Source organism: Haliotis rubra, unplaced genomic scaffold (assembly GCF_003918875.1).
Source record: "Haliotis rubra isolate DU_JTF1 unplaced genomic scaffold, ASM391887v1 Scf1661, whole genome shotgun sequence".
NCBI classification, from domain to species: domain Eukaryota; kingdom Metazoa; phylum Mollusca; class Gastropoda; order Lepetellida; family Haliotidae; genus Haliotis; species Haliotis rubra.
The window spans coordinates 72,138-95,498 of record NW_025765627.1 but is presented as its reverse complement, the minus strand read 5'-3'; the positions used below and the strand labels follow the sequence as shown (position 1 = coordinate 95,498).

Below are 23,361 nucleotides of genomic sequence, written 5' to 3'. Positions count from 1 at the left end.
ACTATACATGCAGCATACATGCAGATGTTGCTTCTGTTATAGATTATTTTGTATCTTTGGTGTAAGAGGTTTTTCAAACAAAGTGTAAAGCAGACAAGAAGTAGTGGACATTTCCATAATTACAATCTGAAAATCAAATACATATTGTAGTTTCATAATATCTAAATATTACTTTTTGAACTGAAAACAACTGGTTTTATCTTTTTCTATAAAATCTGTTAAGCACAAATGTTTTAACCATAATTACTGCTTTAAAGTGACAGTTTGATCTTTATTTTATGTCCAAACAATAGGTGTTTGTAACTGAAATTACCTCTGGCTTCTGTACAGCTTCCAGCATGTCTGACAGTTTCTTCCATATTTCAGATGCATAGTGAAAATTACATCATGCTAGCGTAATTGTTTCAGAACAAAATTCATATTCATTATAAAACCTGAGTAAGCAGAGAGGTTTTGAATTATTTGAGTCAAATTGCTGCAAGAATAATTGTAACAGAGGATTCATCCCTGTGGTAATACTTTCACTGGTATAATAGACCTGGGTTTTTGTTTCCCTATGGAAACTTTAATCTGTATGATACATTGCACACCAAGGCAGGGCAATAGTACACCTAGTATATTTAGAGAATAACCAACGAGGTATGAGTGATTACGGGAAATATGCCCGAGTTGAAATAATGTTCACAGTGCTGAGTCTTGGCGAGGCACTGAACATCATTTTAACGAGGGCATATTTCCCGTAATTGCTCGTACCGAGTTGGTTATTCTATTTATTACCCATAATGTAATTTTTAAAAATAAACATGAAATATAAAATCACCCGGAGACAGATTTGTCACCTCAAACAGCTGATTCGTATTCCTCTGCGTATTAAATTGCAGTGGTAATTACATTACTATGCTATGCAAAATAGTACCACGTATAGTCGCTTTAAAATACAACAAAATATTTCTTATGTAATAATTCATTAACATTTATTAACATGATAGATTTGATCTTTTAAATGCAACATCACTGAACGTAATAACAGCTAAAACGTTATTTGATCAAGTCAGTCTGTGGGAACATCGTTCATTCTAGTGACAGGGTGATGGTGTATTGTTGAAACCCGCTTTGGCAAAAACCTGTCTATTTTGGGGAAAGTCAACGGTAAAAAGTTTGGAACTCTAAGATACAACCATTCCACGAATTCATCTAGAAAAGGTGGCAGATCGACTCACTTGTCACACTTAAGGTAGCGCCTTTAGTCAGTATAATGCTAATTCTATTTTCCTGAATTCAGTGTTACCAACAAACAGGTTGTAGGAATTCAAGGGCTGTAAAATTCTTATCAGTCTTCCTATTAGGTCACCGTCAACTTTAACTAGGTCATTGACGTTGATCGGGGTTAGTCTAATGGTGGCCATGTTTGTTTACGATTGTCTTTTTTTTTTAAGGTTACTTATTTTAAACAGACTACTATTTATAACGCAATGTTATTGCAAAATAATGATGTCTAATAAAAAGGGATTCATATTCTTTAACCTTTATGTCTTCTTTTTTAAATCTCGGAATGTGTGAGTGCAGCACGTTCTAATTATCAATGAAACGGTAAAAGTTGTCAATGAACGTGGATCATGAAATGTAGTTCCGTCAACCAATCATATTTCTTCTCAGCTGACCAATCAACGTTGAGAATCACTAAAAAGCACATGTGCAATTATCACCAAAATAATCACCTGTGTATCCTAGCCCGTATGGGTAATAATGTATTTTAACCTGTAAACATGGGGAATGAATTATCATCGTAAACCTTAAATATGATCATTATGGTAAACCTACTTACTGTGTAATCTTTCTTTGTTATGATTATATATTCATCAACTCTGTACGACCTTCAGTATGTCGTGACATTCATGTGTACATTTATTGTAGTCAAACACTTATAGATTGTACTCGGTGGCAGGATACAAGAGGCATCACATGGATGGCGTGGAGGACAGAGCTGGAAGCTGAAGCTTACAACATACACTGAGTAGCAAGTATCAGGATTCTCAACGAATAACTGCTTGAACAAACAGGGAATGTGGCCAGGAAAACAGCATCTAAACTCAACTGACAGAGTGTGCTGGGTCATGAAATACTGCATTACAGCTGTGTTTTAGTGGCAAGTTGAGAGAGAGCTGGTTTCAACAATTTGAAATCAAGTAGCTGCTAATATACTACAGTCTAATATACTACAGTGAAACCTTGTTGTCTGGGCATAAGCTATTGTGTAAGGGGGAACTGCAATGAGCTGCAATGTCATGTGACATAGATGCCAGGATGAGCTGCAATGTCATGAGACAAGGTGCCAGGATTAGCTACAGTGTCATGAGACACAGGGGTCAGGATGAGCTGCAATGTCATGAGACACGGGTCAGGATGAGCTGCAATGTCATGTCACATAGGGGTCTAGGTGAGCTGCAATGTCATGTGACACATGCCAGGGGTCAGGGTGAGCTGCAATGCCATGTGACATATATGACAGGGTGAGCGCAATGTCATGTGACACAGGGGTCAGGATGAGCTGCAATGTCATGTGACACAGGGGTCAGGGTGAGCTGCAATGTCATGTGACACAGGGGTCAGGATGAGCTGCAATGTCATGTGACACAGGGGTCAGGATGAGCTGCAATGTCATGTGACACAGGGGTCAGGATGAGCTGCAATGTCATGTGACACAGGATGCCAGGATGAGCTGCAATGTCATGTGACACATGGTCAGGAGAGCTGCAATGTCAGGGGGTCAGGATGAGCTGCAATGTCATGAGACATGTGACACAGGGTCAGGGTGAGCTGCAATGTCATGTGACACAGGGGTCAGGGTAGGATGAGCTGCAATGTCATGTGACACAGGGGTCAGGATGAGCTGCAATGTCATGTGACACAGGGGTCAGGGTGAGCTGCAATGTCATGTGACACAGGGGTCAAGGTGATGAATGCTGCAATGTCATGAGACACAACACAGGGTCAGGAGGATGAGCTGCAATGTCATGTGACACAGAGGGAGCTGCAGGATGAGCTGGGGTCAGGGTGAGCTGCAATGTCATGTGACACAGGGGTCAGGGTGAGCTGCAATGTCATGTGACACAGGGGGGTCAGGATGAGCTGCAGGGTGAGCTGCAATGTCATGTGACAGGGGGTCAGGGTGAGCTGCAATGTCATGTGACACAGGGGTCAGGGTGAGCTGCAATGTCATGTGACACAGGGGTCAGGGTGAGCTGCAATGTCATGTCAAACTGGTCAGGGTGAGCTGCAATGTCATGTGACAGGGGGGTCAGGTGAGCTGCAATGTCATGTGACACAGCGGTCAGCTACATCTCAATAATAAGGGACCCACATTGTCATCTTTAGTCAAACATGTAGTCCTTAACAAATGTCAGAATTATACACCTGACACACTTTGCTGGGAGGGAGTGAGTGAGTTGGGTTTTCTGACGCTTTTAGCAATATTTCAGCAATATCATGGTGGGGGACATCAGAAATGGGCTTCACATTGTACCCATGTGAAGAACTGAACCCGGGTCTTTGGCGTGACGAGCGAACGCTTTAACCACTAGGGTACCCCACCACCCTACTTTGCTGGGAATATATTACATTTCTGTCAGCTGTCACTTATATTGAACAATGCAAACAGTGTTTGCATATGATTGCCAACCATGAATAGGGGTGATTCATGCTCTGAGAGATTGAAAACGTATCCGAAACCATGACAGCCTTCCTCTTCCTTTTCCCATTGCGCGAGATCAACTCAGAGATACACTGACATACAGAACAAGCTGAAACTTATTTGTGACTAGAATATTTCACATTTCAGTATTTTGAATACTGCTGCTTTTACAGGCATGATGGTGAATAATACAACTGAGCTGGTGTATGATACTGTCAGGCAGGATGGTGAATAATACAACTGAGCTGGTGTATGATACTGTCAGGCAGGATGGTGAATAATACAACTGAGCTGGTGTATGATACTGTCAGGCAGGATGGTGAATAATACAACTGAGCTGGTGTATGATACTGTCAGGCAGGATGGTGAATAATACAACTGAGTTGGTGTATGATACTGTCAGGCAGGATGGTGAATAATACAACTGAGCTGGAGTATGATACTGTCAGGCAGGATGGTGAATAATACAACTGAGTTGGTGTATGATACTGTCAGGCAGGATGGTGAATAATACAACTGAGCTGGTGTATGATACTGTCAGGCAGGATGGTGAATAATACAACTGAGTTGGTGTAGGATACTGTCAGGCAGGATGGTGAATAATACAACTGAGTTGGTGTATGATACTGTCAGGTATGATGGTGAATAATACAACTGAGTTGGTGTAGGATACTGTCAGGCAGGATGGTGAATAATACAACTGAGCTGGTGTAGGATACTGTCAGGCAGGATGGTGAATAATACAACTGAGTTGGTGTATGATACTGTCAGGCATGATGGTGAATACAACTGAGCTGGTGTAGGATACTGTCAGGTATGATGGTGAATAATACAACTGAGTTGGTGTATGATACTGTCAGGCAGGATGGTGAATAATACAACTGAGTTGGTGTATGATACTGTCAGGCAGGATGGTGAATAATACAACTGAGTTGGTGTATGATACTGTCAGGTATGATGGTGAATAATACAACTGAGTTGGTGTATGATACTGTCAGGCAGGATGGTGAATAATACAACTGAGCTGGTGTATGATACTGTCAGGCAGGATGGTGAATAATACAACTGAGCTGGTGTATGATACTGTCAGGCAGGATGGTGAATAATACAACTGAGTTGGTGTATGATACTGTCAGGCAGGATGGTGAATAATACAACTGAGTTGGTGTAGGATACTGTCAGGTATGATGGTGAATAATACAACTGAGCTGGTGTAGGATACTGTCAGGCAGGATGGTGAATAATACAACTGAGCTGGTGTATGATACTGTCAGGCAGGATGGTGAATAATACAACTGAGCTGGTGTATGATACTGTCAGGCAGGATGGTGAATAATACAACTGAGCTGGTGTATGATACTGTCAGGCAGGATGGTGAATAATACAACTGAGCTGGTGTATGATACTGTCAGGCAGGATGGTGAATAATACAACTGAGCTGGTGTATGATACTGTCAGGCAGGATGGTGAATAATACAACTGAGCTGGTGTATGATACTGTCAGGCAGGATGGTGAATAATACAACTGAGCTGGTGTATGATACTGTCAGGTATGATGGTGAATAATACAACTGAGCTGGTGTATGATACTGTCAGGCAGGATGGTGAATAATACAACTGAGCTGGTGTATGATACTGTCAGGCAGGATGGTGAATAATACAACTGAGTTGGTGTATGATACTGTCAGGCAGGATGGTGAATAATACAACTGAGCTGGTGTAGGATACTGTCAGGCATGATGGTGAATAATACAACTGAGCTTGGTGTATGATACTGTCAGGCAGGATGGTGAATAATACAACTGAGCTGGTGTAGGATACTGTCAGGCAGGATGGTGAATAATACAACTGAGCTGGTGTATGATACTGTCAGGCATGATGGTGAATAATACAACTGAGCTGGTGTATGATACTGTCAGGCATGATGGTGAATAATACAACTGAGCTGGTGTATGATACTGTCAGGCAGGATGGTGAATAATACAACTGAGCTGGATACCGTGTATGATACTGTCAGGCATGATGGTGAATAATACAACTGAGCTGGTGTATGATACTGTCAGGTATGATGGTGAATAATACAACTGAGCTGGTGTATGATACTGTCAGGTATGATGGTGAATAATACAACTGAGCTGGTGTATGATACTGTCAGGCAGGATGGTGAATAATACAACTGAGCTGGTGTATGATACTGTCAGGCAGGATGGTGAATAATACAACTGAGCTGGTGTATGATACTGTCAGGCAGGATGGTGAATAATACAACTGAGCTGGTGTATGATACTGTCAGGCAGGATGGTGAATAATACAACTGAGCTGGTGTATGATACTGTCAGGCAGGATGGTGAATAATACAACTGAGCTGGTGTATGATACTGTCAGGCAGGATGGTGAATAATACAACTGAGCTGGTGTATGATACTGTCAGGCATGATGGTGAATAATACAACTGAGTTGGTGTATGATACTGTCAGGTATGATGGTGAATAATACAACTGAGTTGGTGTATGATACTGTCAGGCATGATGGTGAATAATACAACTGAGCTGGTGTATGATACTGTCAGGCAGGATGGTGAATAATACAACTGAGCTGGTGTATGATACTGTCAGGCAGGATGGTGAATAATACAACTGAGCTGGTGTATGATACTGTCAGGCAGGATGGTGAATAATACAACTGAGCTGGTGTATGATACTGTCAGGCAGGATGGTGAATAATACAACTGAGTTGGTGTAGGATACTGTCAGGCAGGATGGTGAATAATACAACTGAGCTGGTGTATGATACTGTCAGGCAGGATGGTGAATAATACAACTGAGCTGGTGTATGATACTGTCAGGCAGGATGGTGAATAATACAACTGAGCTGGTGTATGATACTGTCAGGCAGGATGGTGAATAATACAACTGAGTTGGTGTATGATACTGTCAGGCAGGATGGTGAATAATACAACTGAGCTGGTGTATGATACTGTCAGGCAGGATGGTGAATAATACAACTGAGCTGGTGTAGGATACTGTCAGGCAGGATGGTGAATAATACAACTGAGCTGGTGTATGATACTGTCAGGCAGGATGGTGAATAATACAACTGAGCTGGTGTATGATACTGTCAGGCAGGATGGTGAATAATACAACTGAGCTGGTGTATGATACTGTCAGGCAGGATGGTGAATAATACAACTGAGCTGGTGTATGATACTGTCAGGCAGGATGGTGAATAATACAACTGAGCTTGGTGTATGATACTGTCAGGTATGATGGTGAATAATACAACTGAGTTGGTGTATGATACTGTCAGGCAGGATGGTGAATAATACAACTGAGCTGGTGTATGATACTGTCAGGCAGGATGGTGAATAATACAACTGAGCTGGTGTATGATACTGTCAGGCAGGATGGTGAATAATACAACTGAGCTGGTGTATGATACTGTCAGGCATGATGGTGAATAATACAACTGAGCTGGTGTATGATACTGTCAGGCAGGATGGTGAATAATACAACTGAGCTGGTGTATGATACTGTCAGGCAGGATGGTGAATAATACAACTGAGCTGGTGTATGATACTGTCAGGCAGGATGGTGAATAATACAACTGAGTTGGTGTATGATACTGTCAGGTATGATGGTGAATAATACAACTGAGCTGGTGTATGATACTGTCAGGCAGGATGGTGAATAATACAACTGAGCTGGAGTATGATACTGTCGGGCAGGATGGATTTATTGATGGTTTTATTGTTAGGGACAATATCACATGCTTCAGCAGCTGGATCATCCAATACAAATGTAATGAAATCACACATAAAGCAGACAACAGATGTAACCGGGAGTCAGGTTCTATAAATATTATTGTCAGCAGCATCATGAGAACTTGGCTCCATACATTTTTCTCAGTGGTCAAGAATGGAAACTTGCCTTCTGCATGACATGCTATTGCTTTAACTTCTTGTCACTCACAATTATGCAATATTGTGTACTTTAATACCTTAGGCAAAACCTTTCTCATCAAATTTGTCTGCATGTGTCAAGAGGAACTGGTGCATGTCAAGTACGTCATATTAACAAGGTTTCACTGTGATTTTAAAATCATTGAAAATCCCCAAAGAAATCATTGCGAAAAACAATGAAATCATCGAAAAAAGCAATGAAATCGTTGAGAAAAAACAGAAATCATTGAAAAAAACAATGAAATCATTGAAAAAACACAGCAAGCTGCTATCAATACTTTGTCAAAAGCTGTAGATGGTGTAATGTCCTCCTCTTCCTAAGGCAGATGAGTTTACTAACTAAAAGAGTCCAATTTTCATCTTTGCTGAACTACACTGAAATTTTAAACCCTGATTGTAGCACCACCAATGGATATTACAAGTTATGTCCCTTCAATGTCCCTACAACTGACCAATCAGATTTGACCTCTAATATCACTTGTAAAAATGGTGGCATCCAACCAAGATGATCTGTTATCGAGATAATCAAGATCAATAGTGTAATGAACAGGACTTATGATGATTTTTATGGAGAAGCATGTACAATGTGAATGACACCCCCTAAAATTTATGCACAAAATAAGTGACATCCCCCAATGTCATGTACAAAATCAATGACCTCCTTCCCCTTCCCATAATTTCTAAGAATAATTTTAAACATATTTTTATGTACAAAATTGCTGACCCCCCCTAACTCCCCAGAACAAAATGGGTGACTCCCCCTTAAAATCATCATCATCATCACCCCCCCCACCCCCAGCCATAAATTATGAACGGTCTCTAAAGCCAGAATAATTCCAGCCTAGTTGAACAAAGGAAGAAACTGGACCAGTTGCCTTGAGAATATCACCTGTCCTGACTGTTACTGATGTACTGAATACACTCTAACAGAGACGTGTACACACATTCTAATGCTACAGGAGACAGGTACATCTAAAGCACACAATGAAAAGTAGGTAGAGTTCAGAACCCACATACCATACACCAAGACGTCTACAATATTGTTAATATTGTAATTCCCACACCAGTAATGGCCGCGGTCATGGCTTGAGATATTTGTCAAGGTCATCGTGATAGTCCTTGAGGTGGTCCACTCTACTCTCATTCGTCTTTTAATACTCTCTCTATTAATGCTTGTATTATGATACGGTTTAAACTGGAATTTGGATTCAATTCTTATGGAAGTTGGATTGTTTGGACGTTTTGTAAAATTACATATGACAGTCAACGTGTCTCCTTCATAAATCCATTTCTCTGTTGAGTTGAGAACTTGCATTTCTGAAAACAAAGTATCCAAGCAAACAAACTCAAAGTGTGAAACAGAAAAGCGGACACACTGTTTTGTCAACCTCAGAAAACAGGTTCAAATGTTCAAATGTATGTTTGATCTCACATTTTCTATGTTTGCTCTTTGAAAGGTATTTGCCACATCAGTTTGAACAGGGACCACCCTGTACTCTCCTAGCACCACCCTGCACTCTCCAAGCTCCACCCAGCACTCTCCCAACACCATTCCTCTCTCTCCAAGCTCCCAAGCTCTCACCTGCAGCAGCATCATCCAAGCTGCTCCCTAGCACCACCCTGCACTCTCTCCTAGCACCACCTCTGCACTCTCCTAGCACCACCCCAGCACTCTCCTAGCTGCACCATCTCCCAGCACCACCCAGCACCACCTGCACTCTCTCTCCTAGCACCACCTCTGCACCTCCTAGCACCACCCTGCACTCCCTAGCACCACCCAGCACTCTCCCTCCACCCCACGCACAAATCTCCACCACCACCAAGCTGCACTCTCCTAGCACCACCTCAGCACTCTCCCTAGCACCACCTCTCCAGCACTCTCCCTAGCACCAGCACTCTCCCCAGCACCACCCAGCACTCTCCTAGCACCAGCACCTCTCTCCACCCCTGCACTCTCCTAGCTACCCTATCCCAGCACTCTCCTAGCACCACCCACACTCTCCTAGCACCTCCCCAGCACTCTCCTAGCACCACCCAGCACTCTCCTTAGCACCACCCAGCACTCCTAGCACCACCAGCACTCTCCTCAGCACCACCCAGCACTCTCCTAGCACCACCTGCACTCTCCTAGCACCACCCCAGCACTCTCCTAGCACCACTCCCCTCCAGCACCACCCAGCACTCTCCTAGCACCACCCAGCACTCTCCTAGCACCACCCACCACTCTCCTAGCACCACCCTGCACTCTCCTAGCACCACCCAGCACTCTCCTAGCACCACCCAGCACTCACCCCTGCACTCTCCCTAGCAAGCACCACCCAGCACTCCCTAGCACCACCCAGCACTCTCCCTAGCACCACCCACTCTCCCTCCAGCACCAGCACTCTCAGCACCCAGCCTCCAGCACCACCCCAGCACCACCCAGCACTCACCCTGCACCAGCCAGCACTCACCCAGCACCACCCAGCACTCTCCAAGCACTCACTCCTAGCACCACCCAGCACTCTCCAGCACTCACCCAGCACTCTCCCAGCACCACCCAGCACTCTCCTAGCACCACCCAGCACTCTCCCAGCACCACCCAGCTCCTCACCTAGCACCACTCCAGCACTCTCTCCCAAGCACCACCCAGCACTCTCCTAGGCTCCACCCAGCACTCTCCTAGCACCACCCAGCACTCTCCTAGCACCACCCAGCCAAGGCTCCACCCAGCACTCTCCTAGCACCACCCAGCACTCTCCTCTCCTAGCACCACCCAGCACTCTCCCAGCACCACCCAGCACTCTCCCAGCACCACCCAGCACTCTCCCAGCTCCACCCAGCACTCTCCCAGCACCACCCTGCCCTCCTAGCTCCACCCAGCACTCTCCCAGCTCCCAGCACCAGCCTGCTCTCCCAGCTCCACCCAGCACTCTCCCAGCTCCACCCAGCACTCTCCTAGCTCCACCCAGCACCACTCCACCCACCTCTCCAGCACCACCCAGCACTCTCCCAGCACCACCCAGCACTCTCCCAGCTCCACCCAGCACTCTCCCAGCTCCATCCACCCAGCACTCTCCTAGCTCCACCCAGCACTCTCCTCCAGCTCCACCCAGCACTCTCCCAAGCTCCACCCAGCACTCTCCCAGCACCACACTCTCAGCACCACCCCTAGCACTCCTTGCTCCACCCAGCACTCTCCCAGCTCCACCCAGCACTCTCCCAGCCACCATCCAGCACTCTCCCAGCTCCACCCAGCAGCACTCTCCCAGCACCATCCCAGCACTCTCCCAGCTTCCACCCAGCACTCCCCAGCACAGCACCCAGCACTCTCCTAGCTCCACCCAGCACTCTCCCAGCTCCACCCAGCACTCTCCCAGCTCCACCCAGCACTCTCCCAGCTCCACCCAGCACTCTCCCAGCTCCACCCAGCACTCTCCTAGCACCACCCAGCACTCTCCCAGCACCACCCAGCACTCTCCCAGCACCACCCAGCACTCTCCCCCAGCACTGCTCCACCCAGCACCACCCAGCACCATCCTAGCACCATCCAGCACTCTCCTAGCTCCACCCAGCACTCTCCCAGCTCCATCCAGCACTCTCCCTAGCACCACCCAGCACTCTCCTAGCACCACCCACCGCTCTCCCAGCACCACCAAGCACTCTCCAAGCTCCATCCAGCACTCTCTCAGCACCACCAAGCGCTCTTCCAGCACCACCCTGCACTCTCCTAGCTCACTCACTTAGTTTGTTTGAATCCTAAGATCTTGGATTCAAACTCCCAACTGCCCTTCTAACACGTCCATGTTTGTCAGCAAAGGCTCCTGGGTTTCACCAGAGATGTATACATCTAGGTCCAGCATCAGTACTCCCACATTTGTCTGGCATGCATCATTAGATAACTGGAATTCTGTGATGTGGCACAAACCCCACTCACTCACCCACAGGAAGACTGAATTTAGACAATATTGGATACAGTTATTACCTTGTACTCAAAACTGCTTAGTGGCACAGCTACTGTAATAATGGTTCAGATATTTGCAAACACTGAATAGTGAATGTGAATTACAATGGCCACATTTGATAGGGGTGAAACGGAATACCAGCGGTATTAGTAGAACCACGGTATATTGCCTTCGGTTTGGTATACCGTAATGCAATCAAAAAATTCGGTTTTTGTACCATCGTTTTATTAATCATTTTATACCTTTCGTAAAATGTCTAGAAATCGAATAATTTGGTCACAATCTATGCATATCTTTGCTTGACGACCGCTATTTTCCTGGAAGTAAGTTCGAGATCGCCTAAGTCGTCTACTTATAAAATCAGCAAGACAGCAACTGGAGATACCAGATCAGTTGCTGGGTTCTGTTTCTTTTCAGTTATTTATCGTTATTACTTATAAAAGTCCATTTTATCATAAAGACACGCCATCAGCCGAGTACTTATGATGTTTGCTATGATGCAAGACACGCGTTATGGCCCAGTAAACACTGCTGCAACATCGGAAAATACATGGTGATGTCGGGAAACTGGTAATAAAAGCGATTTTCCTTGATTTCATTATATTTGTTGAATTTAATCCCATTTTCATTCATTAAAGCTGTTTACAGTTACATCGGAGAAAAAGTGTGTGAAATTGCATCCCCTCATTCTATACGCGTACCACTTCCGCTTACCTTGTTCATAAGGGTCCACTTTTCGTGCCTACACCAATATGACAAATTTCACAAAATTTCAGCAATCACGTACTGATTACCATCTCGTCATCCATGGACCCCTAAACCAGCATCATTGACTCATTGAAGTCGTATTTCACAATTAATTGTCAACATTTTGTTTTTACAAGATTTTGCCAAGATTGTGTAGCAGTACATCCCAAGATCTGTGGAAAGTCTCGAAATGAAACGAGAGATAGACAATGGTTTATAGCAAGGACAATGATCTGTCACACTGACTGTAACTGTCTTATGACAACTGTGCTGTGTTAATTTGTTTAATTTATTTATCTATGATATGTCATCAACAGAGTCACATTCGACAAGATCTGATTTGTCTATTGTTTTTTTTATTAAAAACACGTTTACGTTCCTGGGATGTGGTGATTTCACTGCAGAAAATACTGATGTGATGTTAGTGACTTTTAATCATATTTGGCTACTTGCTATTTTGTCACACAGTCGTGACCTCAAAGGTTTCGGTGATACTTTCTATTTTGTCATGAAATGACAGTTTTGTTCATTCAAAATAACAAAGATTATGGTTATTTTTTTCCCATGTTATTAAACAATGTAAGGCTTGGCTGTTGTCAATTTTCTGCATTATCATCATATCTCATATATACCGAACCGAAACGGACCGAACCGAAGACCTTGTACCGCAATACGTACCGTACCGTGGTAAGAGTGTATTGTTTCACCCCTAACATTTGATTAATGTTTGACTGGCAAGTTCTAATGCAGTATCTTGTATGGTGAGCTGATGATACTGTCAACACCGCTTGAGACTACAAGTGATATAAATAAATTACGTCTTGTGTCTAAAAATCCATAAATCTGATGCAAGAAATCCGCAGTTATAAATAATTAGCATTTTAGCTGAAAATAAACTCCTCAGACTATTATCCTAGAAGCTGTTCATTGTGTATGTGTTCTGAATAGCAGCATCAAGATATAGGTCACTGCACTAATACATAATTCAATACAAAGTTTAAACTGAAGAAGTCATCAGGTAATTCTGAATGGATTCATGATTTCCATTCAATCATCCAGACCATCACATAATTCACTGCATAGTTACAGCAATAACTAGCCTATCAAGTGTTTCTAAATTTGACAGTGTTTGTCTCTTCATGCAGAAAGTGTCTTTCTTTAATTCTATATTTAATTCACTTGATGGACAAATAATTATCAGTTTCGATATTTTGGCTGCAACATAGATTACACAAACAATTTCATTCCTGACTTTCCTGCTGCAGCTCAATCACAGGCGAAATTACACAACAGATTAATTCAAATGTTCAAGTCCATTGAGCTAAACAATGATGATTTGTTGTTAAGTCTGAAATAATTATTTTACATAAAATATGATCAAATCTGTTTAAAGCTGAAGGATCTGTGTATACACTGAGAACTCTACAAAGAAATCTAAATATTATTAGGTTTAAAAGCCAAATCCCGACAGGATAAATATGAATATGATCATATGAGTATTTGACAAATTCTTACATTCTTTAAACTTATCACCAGATACAGTCTGTTCAACTTGACCTACTTATAAGAGTCATCATCAAGGGAGGGTGCACACTGAGTTGTAACAGGAAATTCATTGAGTCCTTGAGAGTGAGATACTGATTGTCCTCTAACATGGCAGATAGAAATATACCCTCTGGAATCGTTCTCCTAATTGTTCTTAAATCTATTGTGAAGTTAAAGTTTGTGCTTTCATTACAACTGTTTATGACTGTATATTTTGGTTCAGCGTAAACAGTTTTAAAAGGGGAATATTTTGTAGTAATGAGTTGAGATTTCATACCGTTTTCGTTAATTTCTTACAGTGAGTGAGTGAGTGTATAAAGCCACTTTCAACACATCAGTGAGGCCTAAACAACAAATGTTGTGGTTCCGATTACCCGACCGACCCTTGAATTCTGGTGCCAACCCTATAATTTTTAAGTGATATGAACAAAATATGCTTTCAGATACAAATGTTTTTTCACGGCACCAACAGACATGTAATTCTGATTGAGAAAGTCGACATCATGGCCGCAAGCTTGATTGAAAAAACAATTACACATTGAGAAATTTGTTAATAGTTTGGACTTAAATTCTAAAAGAAATATTTAAAAAATCCTACCTACCCTATATTTTAAAGAGGTGTAATCGGAACCACAACATTTTTTAATTTGGCCTGATTGATGACCAGATATCAATGATACATTTCCGTTTACGTGAAGTATATGTAATAGCCAACTCAAAACCTGGAACTTTGGACGGGGATACATTACCTTAGGCTCGGATTCAAACCATGCATTCCCTCACTTATCAATATCCATCATTTCCATTGGTTATTTGCTGCAGAACTTTGATGGGTAAAAGATACTTCGTAATGTTGATGAGTCGGTGAGATAATCTGCTCAGTGATGTGATCAGCTGCCCAAATGAACTTCATAATGTGTTTAATCATGACAAGCCATGATAGATTCGTAAGCTATCATTGCGCCCCCTGCAAGAGCAAACATGCCCAGTCTCGTCCTGATGCAACATGCCACAGTAGTTAATAAACATGCACTTTCATGCTTTTGTTTCCCATGCATACATGCACATACTCATCCCCTTCATCCCAACCCTAAAAATCTTCCATGAAGAATTTCAAACATGGACAGTTTTCATTCCAAAAGCTTAAAGATGAAAAAGTATTGTCCTTAAACAAACGGTTCTAAATTTGCAATTTTACAGCTGACAGGAAATGAGTAAGTGAGTGAGTATTGTTTTATGCCGCTTTAAGCAATATTCCAGCAATATCATGGTGGGGAACACCGGACATGGGATTCACACATTGTTCCCATGTGGTGAATTGAACCTGTGTCTTCGACATGACGAACGAACACATTAACCACTTGACTACCCTACCTCCCCTGCAGGAGATGAGAAATGCCTTCATGGATGGAATACCCCAGTATCACACTTGGCTGGACTGACTGACTGTCTGACTGACTGACTGACTGACTGAGTTTGGTTTTACGCCGCTTTTAGCAATATTCCAGCAACATCACGGTGGGGGACACCAGAAATGGGCTTCACACATTGTACCCATGTGGGGATTCGAACCTGGGTCTTTGGCATGACGAGCCAACGCTTTGACCACTAGGCTACCCCACCGCCCCTTGGCTGGACAGCAAATAGAGAGAATATATGGAAGGGTTAGTTACCGCACCCCAAATAAAGCTTCCATAGTGTCAGGATTGAACAGATATGTACACGCAGAGTCCTTACCTGTTGCTGTTGTGTAAACCTGGTCAGTGACAACAACGATGATGATGATGATGACAACGACGATGACAACAACTTGTTTCATCTTCCTGACCTTGGGCTAGAGCTGAACAGGTGATGACATCCTCGTTCATTCTGTAACAGAGACATATAACATTCAGGTTCATTCTGTAACAGACACAATACTATTGTTCATTTGTAACAGACATAAAACACAAGGTATGATATCCTGGTGGTTAAAGTATTCGCTGATTGTGTTGGAGAACTCCGATAAAACTTGACCCAACTCTGACATGAGATAAAGGAGAGGTATCACTTCATGCATATGTTCAAGTTCTCATTTGAGGCAGACTCTTATTCCAAAAAACATCTGTATCTAATGGGAACAGCCTTATCTGGAAACTTGGTCTTGGTGTGGGATTATGGCTGATTTCACAATAAACAATGGTGCAGTATTGCACATGCAAGATGTAATCTTCGCAGGTGGGACTCAGCAGGTGGGACTCAGCAGGTGGGAGTCAGCAGGAGCAGCACTAGCAGTGGATCTTGCTGGCCACTGTCTTACTGAACTGAGCTACAGATAAGCCGTGTACTTGTGTATTCGTAGAGTCAGCAGAAAGACAGAACTATCCTTGCATTTAAACAACACTGAAACAACTTGAAATATGCTATTGAAATGGAACTAATATGAATATTTCGACTGTTGAATGAACAATTGCATATCACAGGGGCGGATACAGCTTTTTGAGAAAGGGGGGTGCACACTATTGAGAAAAGGAGGGGTGCACATTTCATTTTTACCCGAGTTTCAATGGTCATTTAACAAACTTTCACCACAAAAGGGGGATGTGCACCCCTGCACCCCCCCTCTGGATCCGCCTATGGCATATCATGCCATGAAATTCATCTGTGGACAGTTACATTTGGTGGGATATATGCGACAAGTGAACAGGAATATCAAAAGATTTTAATTGAAAAGCACCTGCTGTTTAGTCAATGTCTGCCTTCACTACAACATAAAGCTTAGATATAAATGGTGTCCGTTGGGGTTATATCAGAGGTAGAGATAAGCTGCGTATCTGCGTAAATTACGCAAATATTTATGTGAAAACTCAATTCCTATTAAGTCTATTGCGTACAAGTACGCTTGAATTTTTGTAAATACTCAATAGAGGTTATGTTACATACGTACACACAAAAGTGTCAAATCTTAGCTTGCGTACATATGGATAGATAAAATATCTGAGGTACACACATGTATATTGAGAGGTTCTGTTTCAGGACATGAACTTGGCAACTTGCAGTCTTTCTTATTGTTTCTCATATTACAGATCAAATATAAATAACAAACACTCACATTTAAACTTTATTATATTTTAACAATTAATGGAAAATGACAAAATATCCAATTGAGTTTGAGTGAGGTGGGTACAATTTATTTGGTTACTCAAAGGAAAATTAGGATACCCAATTGAGATGACCACAAGCGAGTACATAACTCAATGACCCAAAACGTTATCTGCAGCTCTGTTATATATTGTTAGATATGTAAATATCTGTCAAAGGTCATCTTACTTGAAAGAGAGATTTTGTTGCCCATTCATTAGATCACACCATGTCTATGCTGAGTTATACCAGAGATACTCTACAACAGGCCTTATATATAGTCTCCCTGATTATACATAGTCCACTCATGAGTCATTTTGTTGATGAGTCGGTACCAGTAATAAGCTTTCATGTCATGCTAGTAAAACGAAATATAAAATATAGTCATATAATAGACGTTTCAATCGATATCCTGTTTATGTAGCACTTAGGCTTCTGAGAACTGCTGGGCGCTTTCAAGAAATTGTGACGTAACTTCACCATAAACAGCAACAAGCCGCCAGGCTACACTCTGAACACTGCTAACTAACAGTGACAGATGTCTGAAGTTCAGTACATCACATACAGTAATACAATTGGATCATGGTGAGCGAAGATACGTCATTTTGTCTGAGACTAATTTTACAGGATTATTGAAATATGTAAATGTATATACATGTGTCAATGTTCAACTCACCTATATATTGTGTTATATTAACTCAATATACCAGAATATTACGAGCCTTTTCGTGACTTCTTCTGCGCAATGGCGGGCCTCCCGCTTCCGTTGGCGCGGTCGCGAGTTTAGAAATGGGAATCCCCTGAATCTATTTTAAGCATATTAAACAGTCGCCATTACTCATGCAGTTGATATAATATAATTTTTTTACTTTTTTGGTTTATGATTGTTGTTTAACGCCGCTCTCATCAATATTCCAACTATATGACTGCAGTCTGAAATAATTAATGGGTACAACAAGGAGAGAGAGAGAGAGAGAGAGAGAGAGAGAGAGAGAGAGAGAGAGAGAGAGAGAGAGAGAGAGAGAGAGAGAGAGAGAGAGAGAGACTGGAACAATGCCTTATAGAAGCATGAGGACTCTGATGAATCATTATAGACTTGAGTGGGAATCTAATTATTTTGATTATTTCCAGGGGTCATGGACATAGCCTAGTGGTTAAAGCGTTCGCTCGTTACGCCAAAGACCCGGGTTCGAATCCCCACATGGGTACAATGTGTGAAGCCCATTTCTGGTGGCCCCCCCCGCTAAAAGCGGCGTAAAACTAAACTCAGTCAGTCGTTCAAAGCTCATTAAGGTTAGCGTAACCGAGCCCGGTTAATGTGACATTTATATGCGTCTTCTCCACACAGTCTACTACAGTTGTTTCCAATGGCGACAGGTGCAATAAACACCCGGCACACTGAATGAAAAGGTCCGTGTCACCACACGCAACATATATTACATAACGCCGCTGACAGCAAGCTGGTACTTAACAGTGTGATACTTATCGGTACATAAAGTATTGACTTCTACAAAAAACAAAGGCATTTGTTTGAACGTTTTGAATGACAAATAACAACATCGATTTATCACTAACATAAAAATTCAGTTTTAGTGAGTGAGTTTTAGCAATATTCCAGCAATATCACGGCGTGAACACCAGAAACGGGCTTCACACATTGTAACCGTGTGGTGAATCGCACCTGGTCTTCGACGTGACGAGCGAACGCTTCAACCACTAGGCTACCCCACCGCCCCAAAAGACAAAGAGGGTGTAGGTAGCCCCGAATTCAGTATTAAACAGAGAAAACAAGAGAGCACTTGTGTGAGTGAGTGAATGTTTGCATGCGTGAATGAGTGAATGCTTGCAAGCGTGAGTGAGTGAATGCGTGCATGCGTGAGTGAGTGAATGCGTGCATGCGTGAGTGAGTGAATGCGTGCATGCGTGAGTGAGTGAATGCGTGCATGCGTGAGTGAGTGAATGCTTGCATGCGTGAGTGAGTGAATGCGTGCATGCGTGAGTGAGTGAATGCTTGCATGCGTGAGTGAGTGAATGCGTGCATGCGTGAGTGAGTGAATGCGTAAGTGAATGCTTGCATGCGTGAGTAAGTGAATGCTTGCATGCGTGAGTGAGTGAATGCTTGCATGCGTGAGAGAGTGAATGCTTGCATGCGTGAGTGAGTGAATGCTTGCATGCGTGAGAGAGTGAATGCTTGCATGCGTGAGTAAGTGAATGCTTGCATGCGTGAGTGAGTGAATGCTTGCATGCGTGAGTGAGTGAATGCTTGCATGCGTGAGTAAGTGAATGCTTGCATGCGTGAGTGCATGCTTGCATGCGTGAGTGAGTGAATGCTTGCATGCGTGAGTGAGTGAATGCTTGCATGCGTGAGTAAGTGAATGCTTGCATGCGTGAGTGAGTGAATGCTTGCATGCTTGAGTGAGTGAATGCTTGCATGCGTAAGTAAGTGAATGCTGGATGCGTGAGTGAGTGAATGCTCGCAGCGTGAGTGAGTGAGTGAGAGTGCTTGCTTCAACGCCTCTGTTAACAGCATTTCACTTACTCCACGGCGTGCCACACGGGAGGTGAAATTACAGTCAGTGATTTGGGGTTGTATTGGCGTGTTTTAAAGCTATATTCAAATAATAGCAAGGGCGGGCGAGAGTCGTTTGTATGATGAATCAAACGAAAGAGATTCTCCGGCGGTACTTTAAACAACTCCAGTTGACCGCGCTCATCGGAATATCTTTCACGGCAACACACAGACATGGTTTCATGTTCCGTGAATATTTCTGTACATCGACAACTCCCATTAGCATGTCATGAATGTCCCATCGTTTTTCCAGCTACTGACAAATCAGCGGGTGTTTTAATTACAAAGACAATTTCATGTATTTTTATGATCAAACATCCTCATGTTCGGCGGTCACGCGTTGTGCCACTACGTCATATGGCGACGTCTGTGCTGTAGGCGACGTAGAAACTTGGTAATGGTCGCTGATGACGCACATGCAACGGGTTTGATCCTCAACTCGGGTCTACGTAATTTCCGTGGGCTTTTTTCTGTCAATATTATGAATTCAAGTTGTCATAAATTGTGATTTCCTGAATGCTGAGACCGCCTCCGTGGTGTAGTGGTTAGAGCGTCCGCCCGGAGAGCAGAAGGTCGCGGGTTCGATCCCCGACCGCGTCATACCAAAAGATGTTAAAATATGGTACTTGTTGGTCCCTGCCTGGCGCTTGGCATTAATGGGTACAACAAGGACTGGTCGGCTCGGAGTCAGTATAATGTGTCTGAGTGGGGTATTCATGCTTCACTGCGGTATGGTATCTCAGTGAGCTAGCGCTATAAAACCAGCTTCAGTCTTGGCTAGTACAAGCAGCTTCACATACACATACACGCGCATGCACGTCGTCATATGAGCGAAATATTCTCAAGCACAACGTTAAACCCAATTTCATCTCACCTTAATGCTGATTCCATTTGTCTACAACTGTCGGGCGTCTAAACGGAGCTGGAGTGAGTGAGTGAATGAGTTTAGTTTTACGCCGCTTTTAGCAATATTCCAGCAATATCACGGTAGGTGACTACAGAAATGGGCTTCACACATTGTACCCATGTGGGGAATCGAACCCGGGTCTTCGGCGTGACGAGCGAACGCTTCAACCATTGGCCGACTCCACTGCCCTCAACGGACCTGGAATTTGCTAGAAGACACCAAACATACTGGCCAATACATTTCACAGTCTGTCCGCCTGAAATCAGCTCCCAGTTCATTTATCATACAACATACAAGTATAATTTGAAACAAATATATTTTACAACTTTGGAAACAAGTTGTTCCTGAGTATCGCCTATTTTTGTTTCTTCTGTAACCTGGCAATGTAAACTATTCAGACTATTTAGTGAGAGAGAAAGGCAATATCTACACCAAACCTCAATAGTTGTGCTTGAACCCAGGCTGCAAATAATACGCCATGTTTGCGAGTCTTGGACATTTGTTTTATATTCAGGTATCACAAAAACATGTGTGTGTGCTCCTAACTGCAATAGGAATACGCCTAGAAATACCCGAGACATCACGTGTTGTTTAGAAGTGAAGAAAAGCCAAAGCAGGTGGTAAGTTTATGTAACCTGGCAACAAAGCGAGGTTGTCAATGAAGCCATCAAAATAATAAAACTCCAGACCATAACACACAGGCACGCACACACACACGCACCAACGCGCGCGCGCACGCACGCACGCACGTACGCACACACACATATAGTATGACCAGAAATTATTGAGAATTTTAGGAATATGTTTAATTGGATTTCTAGTATAAACAACCTTGACCAGATATCAAGTGCTTGGTTTCATTCAAGAGAGACAACTCCGTTAATCCTTTTCATTAGTTTGTGAAGAGTTATCCCCTTTTGTTTACTTGCTAGCAGACGACATTTTCAGTGATCCTCAGTATGGATGATTTAGAGAAGAGGAAGTTGATTTTAGAGTATTATAACAAGGACATCAGATCAGCTAAAGTGATTTCAAGTAGAACAGGCATCCCTTTGTCCACTGTTTATCGTGTTTTGAAAAATATTGCAAATGGATATGGCATTGAGCACCAGGGAGGCGCAGGTAGGCCCAGAAAATTCACTGTCGGTGACAGGAGGCGGCTTGGTATTCTTGTTTCTAAAAACAAACGAAGGGGTTTAGAAAACTTAAGGATGGATATGATTGATAGAGCAACTGTGGCTGTCTGTAAGGAGACAATTGGAACTGAGCTGTATGCAATGGGTTGTCAGAAAAGTCGAGGAATTCCATCACCGATCATGAAACCTGAACAAAAGGAACGTAGGTTGAACTGGTGCTTACAGCATAGAAATTTTAACTGGGACAATGTGATTTTCTCAGATGAAAGTTGTGTGTGGCTGTTTCCTAATACACTGAAATTCTGGACCAAACAAACTGAAAAACCTTTGTATCAGCGCCCAAAGTACAGTCCGAAAGTTAACGTGTGCGGTGGCATATCTGTGTTAGGGGCAACGCCCTCTGTGTATTTGAAGGGAATATGAACAGTGAGCGGTACACAGGTATTCTCGAGGGACATTTACTTCCATCTGTTCACGTGTTCTATGGAATTGTTTTGATTTTCCAGCAGGACAACGACCCAAAACATCGTTCAAAGCATTCACAGGCCTGGTTTCGGCCCCAAAATATGACATTATTAGATTGGCCAAGCTATAGCCCTGACCTAAATCCAATAGAAAATGTTTGGGGACTTATGAAGGAAAGTGTCAATAAGAAAAATGTGACAAATATTGGTGAAATGAAAGAAGAGGTGGTCCGATATTGGAACAGCATGGATCACGACTTTCTAACTTCTTTGATCAGTAGTATGCCCCGCCGCATTGAAGCCTGCATTGCTGCCCATGGTGACTTGACAAAATACTAACTGTTCACCTGTCTTTGAATCTTTGTCATTGAATGTTCTGCTAATATTCACATTTAATCCGTGAGTAATAAGTGAAAAAATAAATAAATTACGATCTTTAAATTCTCAATAATTTCTGGTTGTACTGTACATTGCACGCACGCATACGTACGCATGCACATGCACAAAAAAACAACCAAACAACGAAACATTTGCGAGGATCCACTACTCAAGATTTAAGTTAAAAGCGACAGTCACAATCCATACACGTCCCACCCACAAGTGTCCATCTTCACATCAACAACGCGCAACCAACCGATTTTTAAAGGGGTGCTTACCTCCAGCAAGGTCCCATCTGCTGTGAAACTGTCGTGATGCGGGGCACACTTATACTTTTCCATCGAGGAAATAATACAAGAACCAATAGAATTGAGGCAAGCAGATCGACGAAATAAATGTTAATGCATTATTTTGATGTAAAGAAAATTAGTTACAACGTAATAACAATGATATTCACCGAGACGCAAATATCCTTAACGACGAAGGGGAAATGATACCGCCGTGATATTGAAAACATTATAATCACTTGCAGTGCGGGTTTCGTTCTAAATAACACGTTATCTGAATAAAATATTTATCCTGAAGAACATATTAAACCACAAACAGTTTTGCCAGAAGGTGAAAACGCATGGTTTGAAAACTGCTAACTGGGTCGAACCAAATGGGGAGAAAATGAAAACACGATCTATAGGTTCTGAGATGAAGAATCGGAGGAGACCGTAAACCATTCCTGGTTTCTCAGAAACAACAGGGCGGTGTGATAGGGACCCTCCATGACAACAGGATATATGTCACTTTAATGCAAAACGTGCATAAAGCATTGTAAATGTTCTCAGATGAAGTTCTCAAACCAATGAGAGATTGAGTTGGGTTTTACGCCTCTTTTAGCAATATTCCAGCAT

At 42.8% G+C, this 23,361-nt stretch overlaps 1 protein-coding gene across 4 annotated transcripts in view; it reads right to left on the bottom strand.

Moving 5' to 3' along the window:
* The window catches only part of LOC124272099, a 54,410-nt gene extending 31,649 nt beyond the window's left edge, over positions 1 to 22,761 (bottom strand). The window contains exons 1-3 of one of the 4 annotated variants that reach the window (XM_046707252.1): positions 22,738 to 22,761; positions 15,623 to 15,754; positions 8,667 to 8,966 (exon numbers count right to left, since the gene is read on the bottom strand). In XM_046707252.1, the coding sequence (XP_046563208.1) occupies positions 8,667 to 8,966; positions 15,623 to 15,704 (382 nt within the window). In that variant the 5' untranslated portion in view covers positions 15,705 to 15,754; positions 22,738 to 22,761. Of the gene's footprint in view, positions 1 to 8,666; positions 8,967 to 15,622; positions 15,755 to 17,194; positions 17,392 to 17,681; positions 17,790 to 22,737 lie in introns of those variants that run through there. The other 3 variants (XM_046707250.1, XM_046707251.1, XM_046707253.1) reach the window with 3 other exon arrangements.
* Between the last annotated feature and the right edge of the window lie 600 nt (positions 22,762 to 23,361).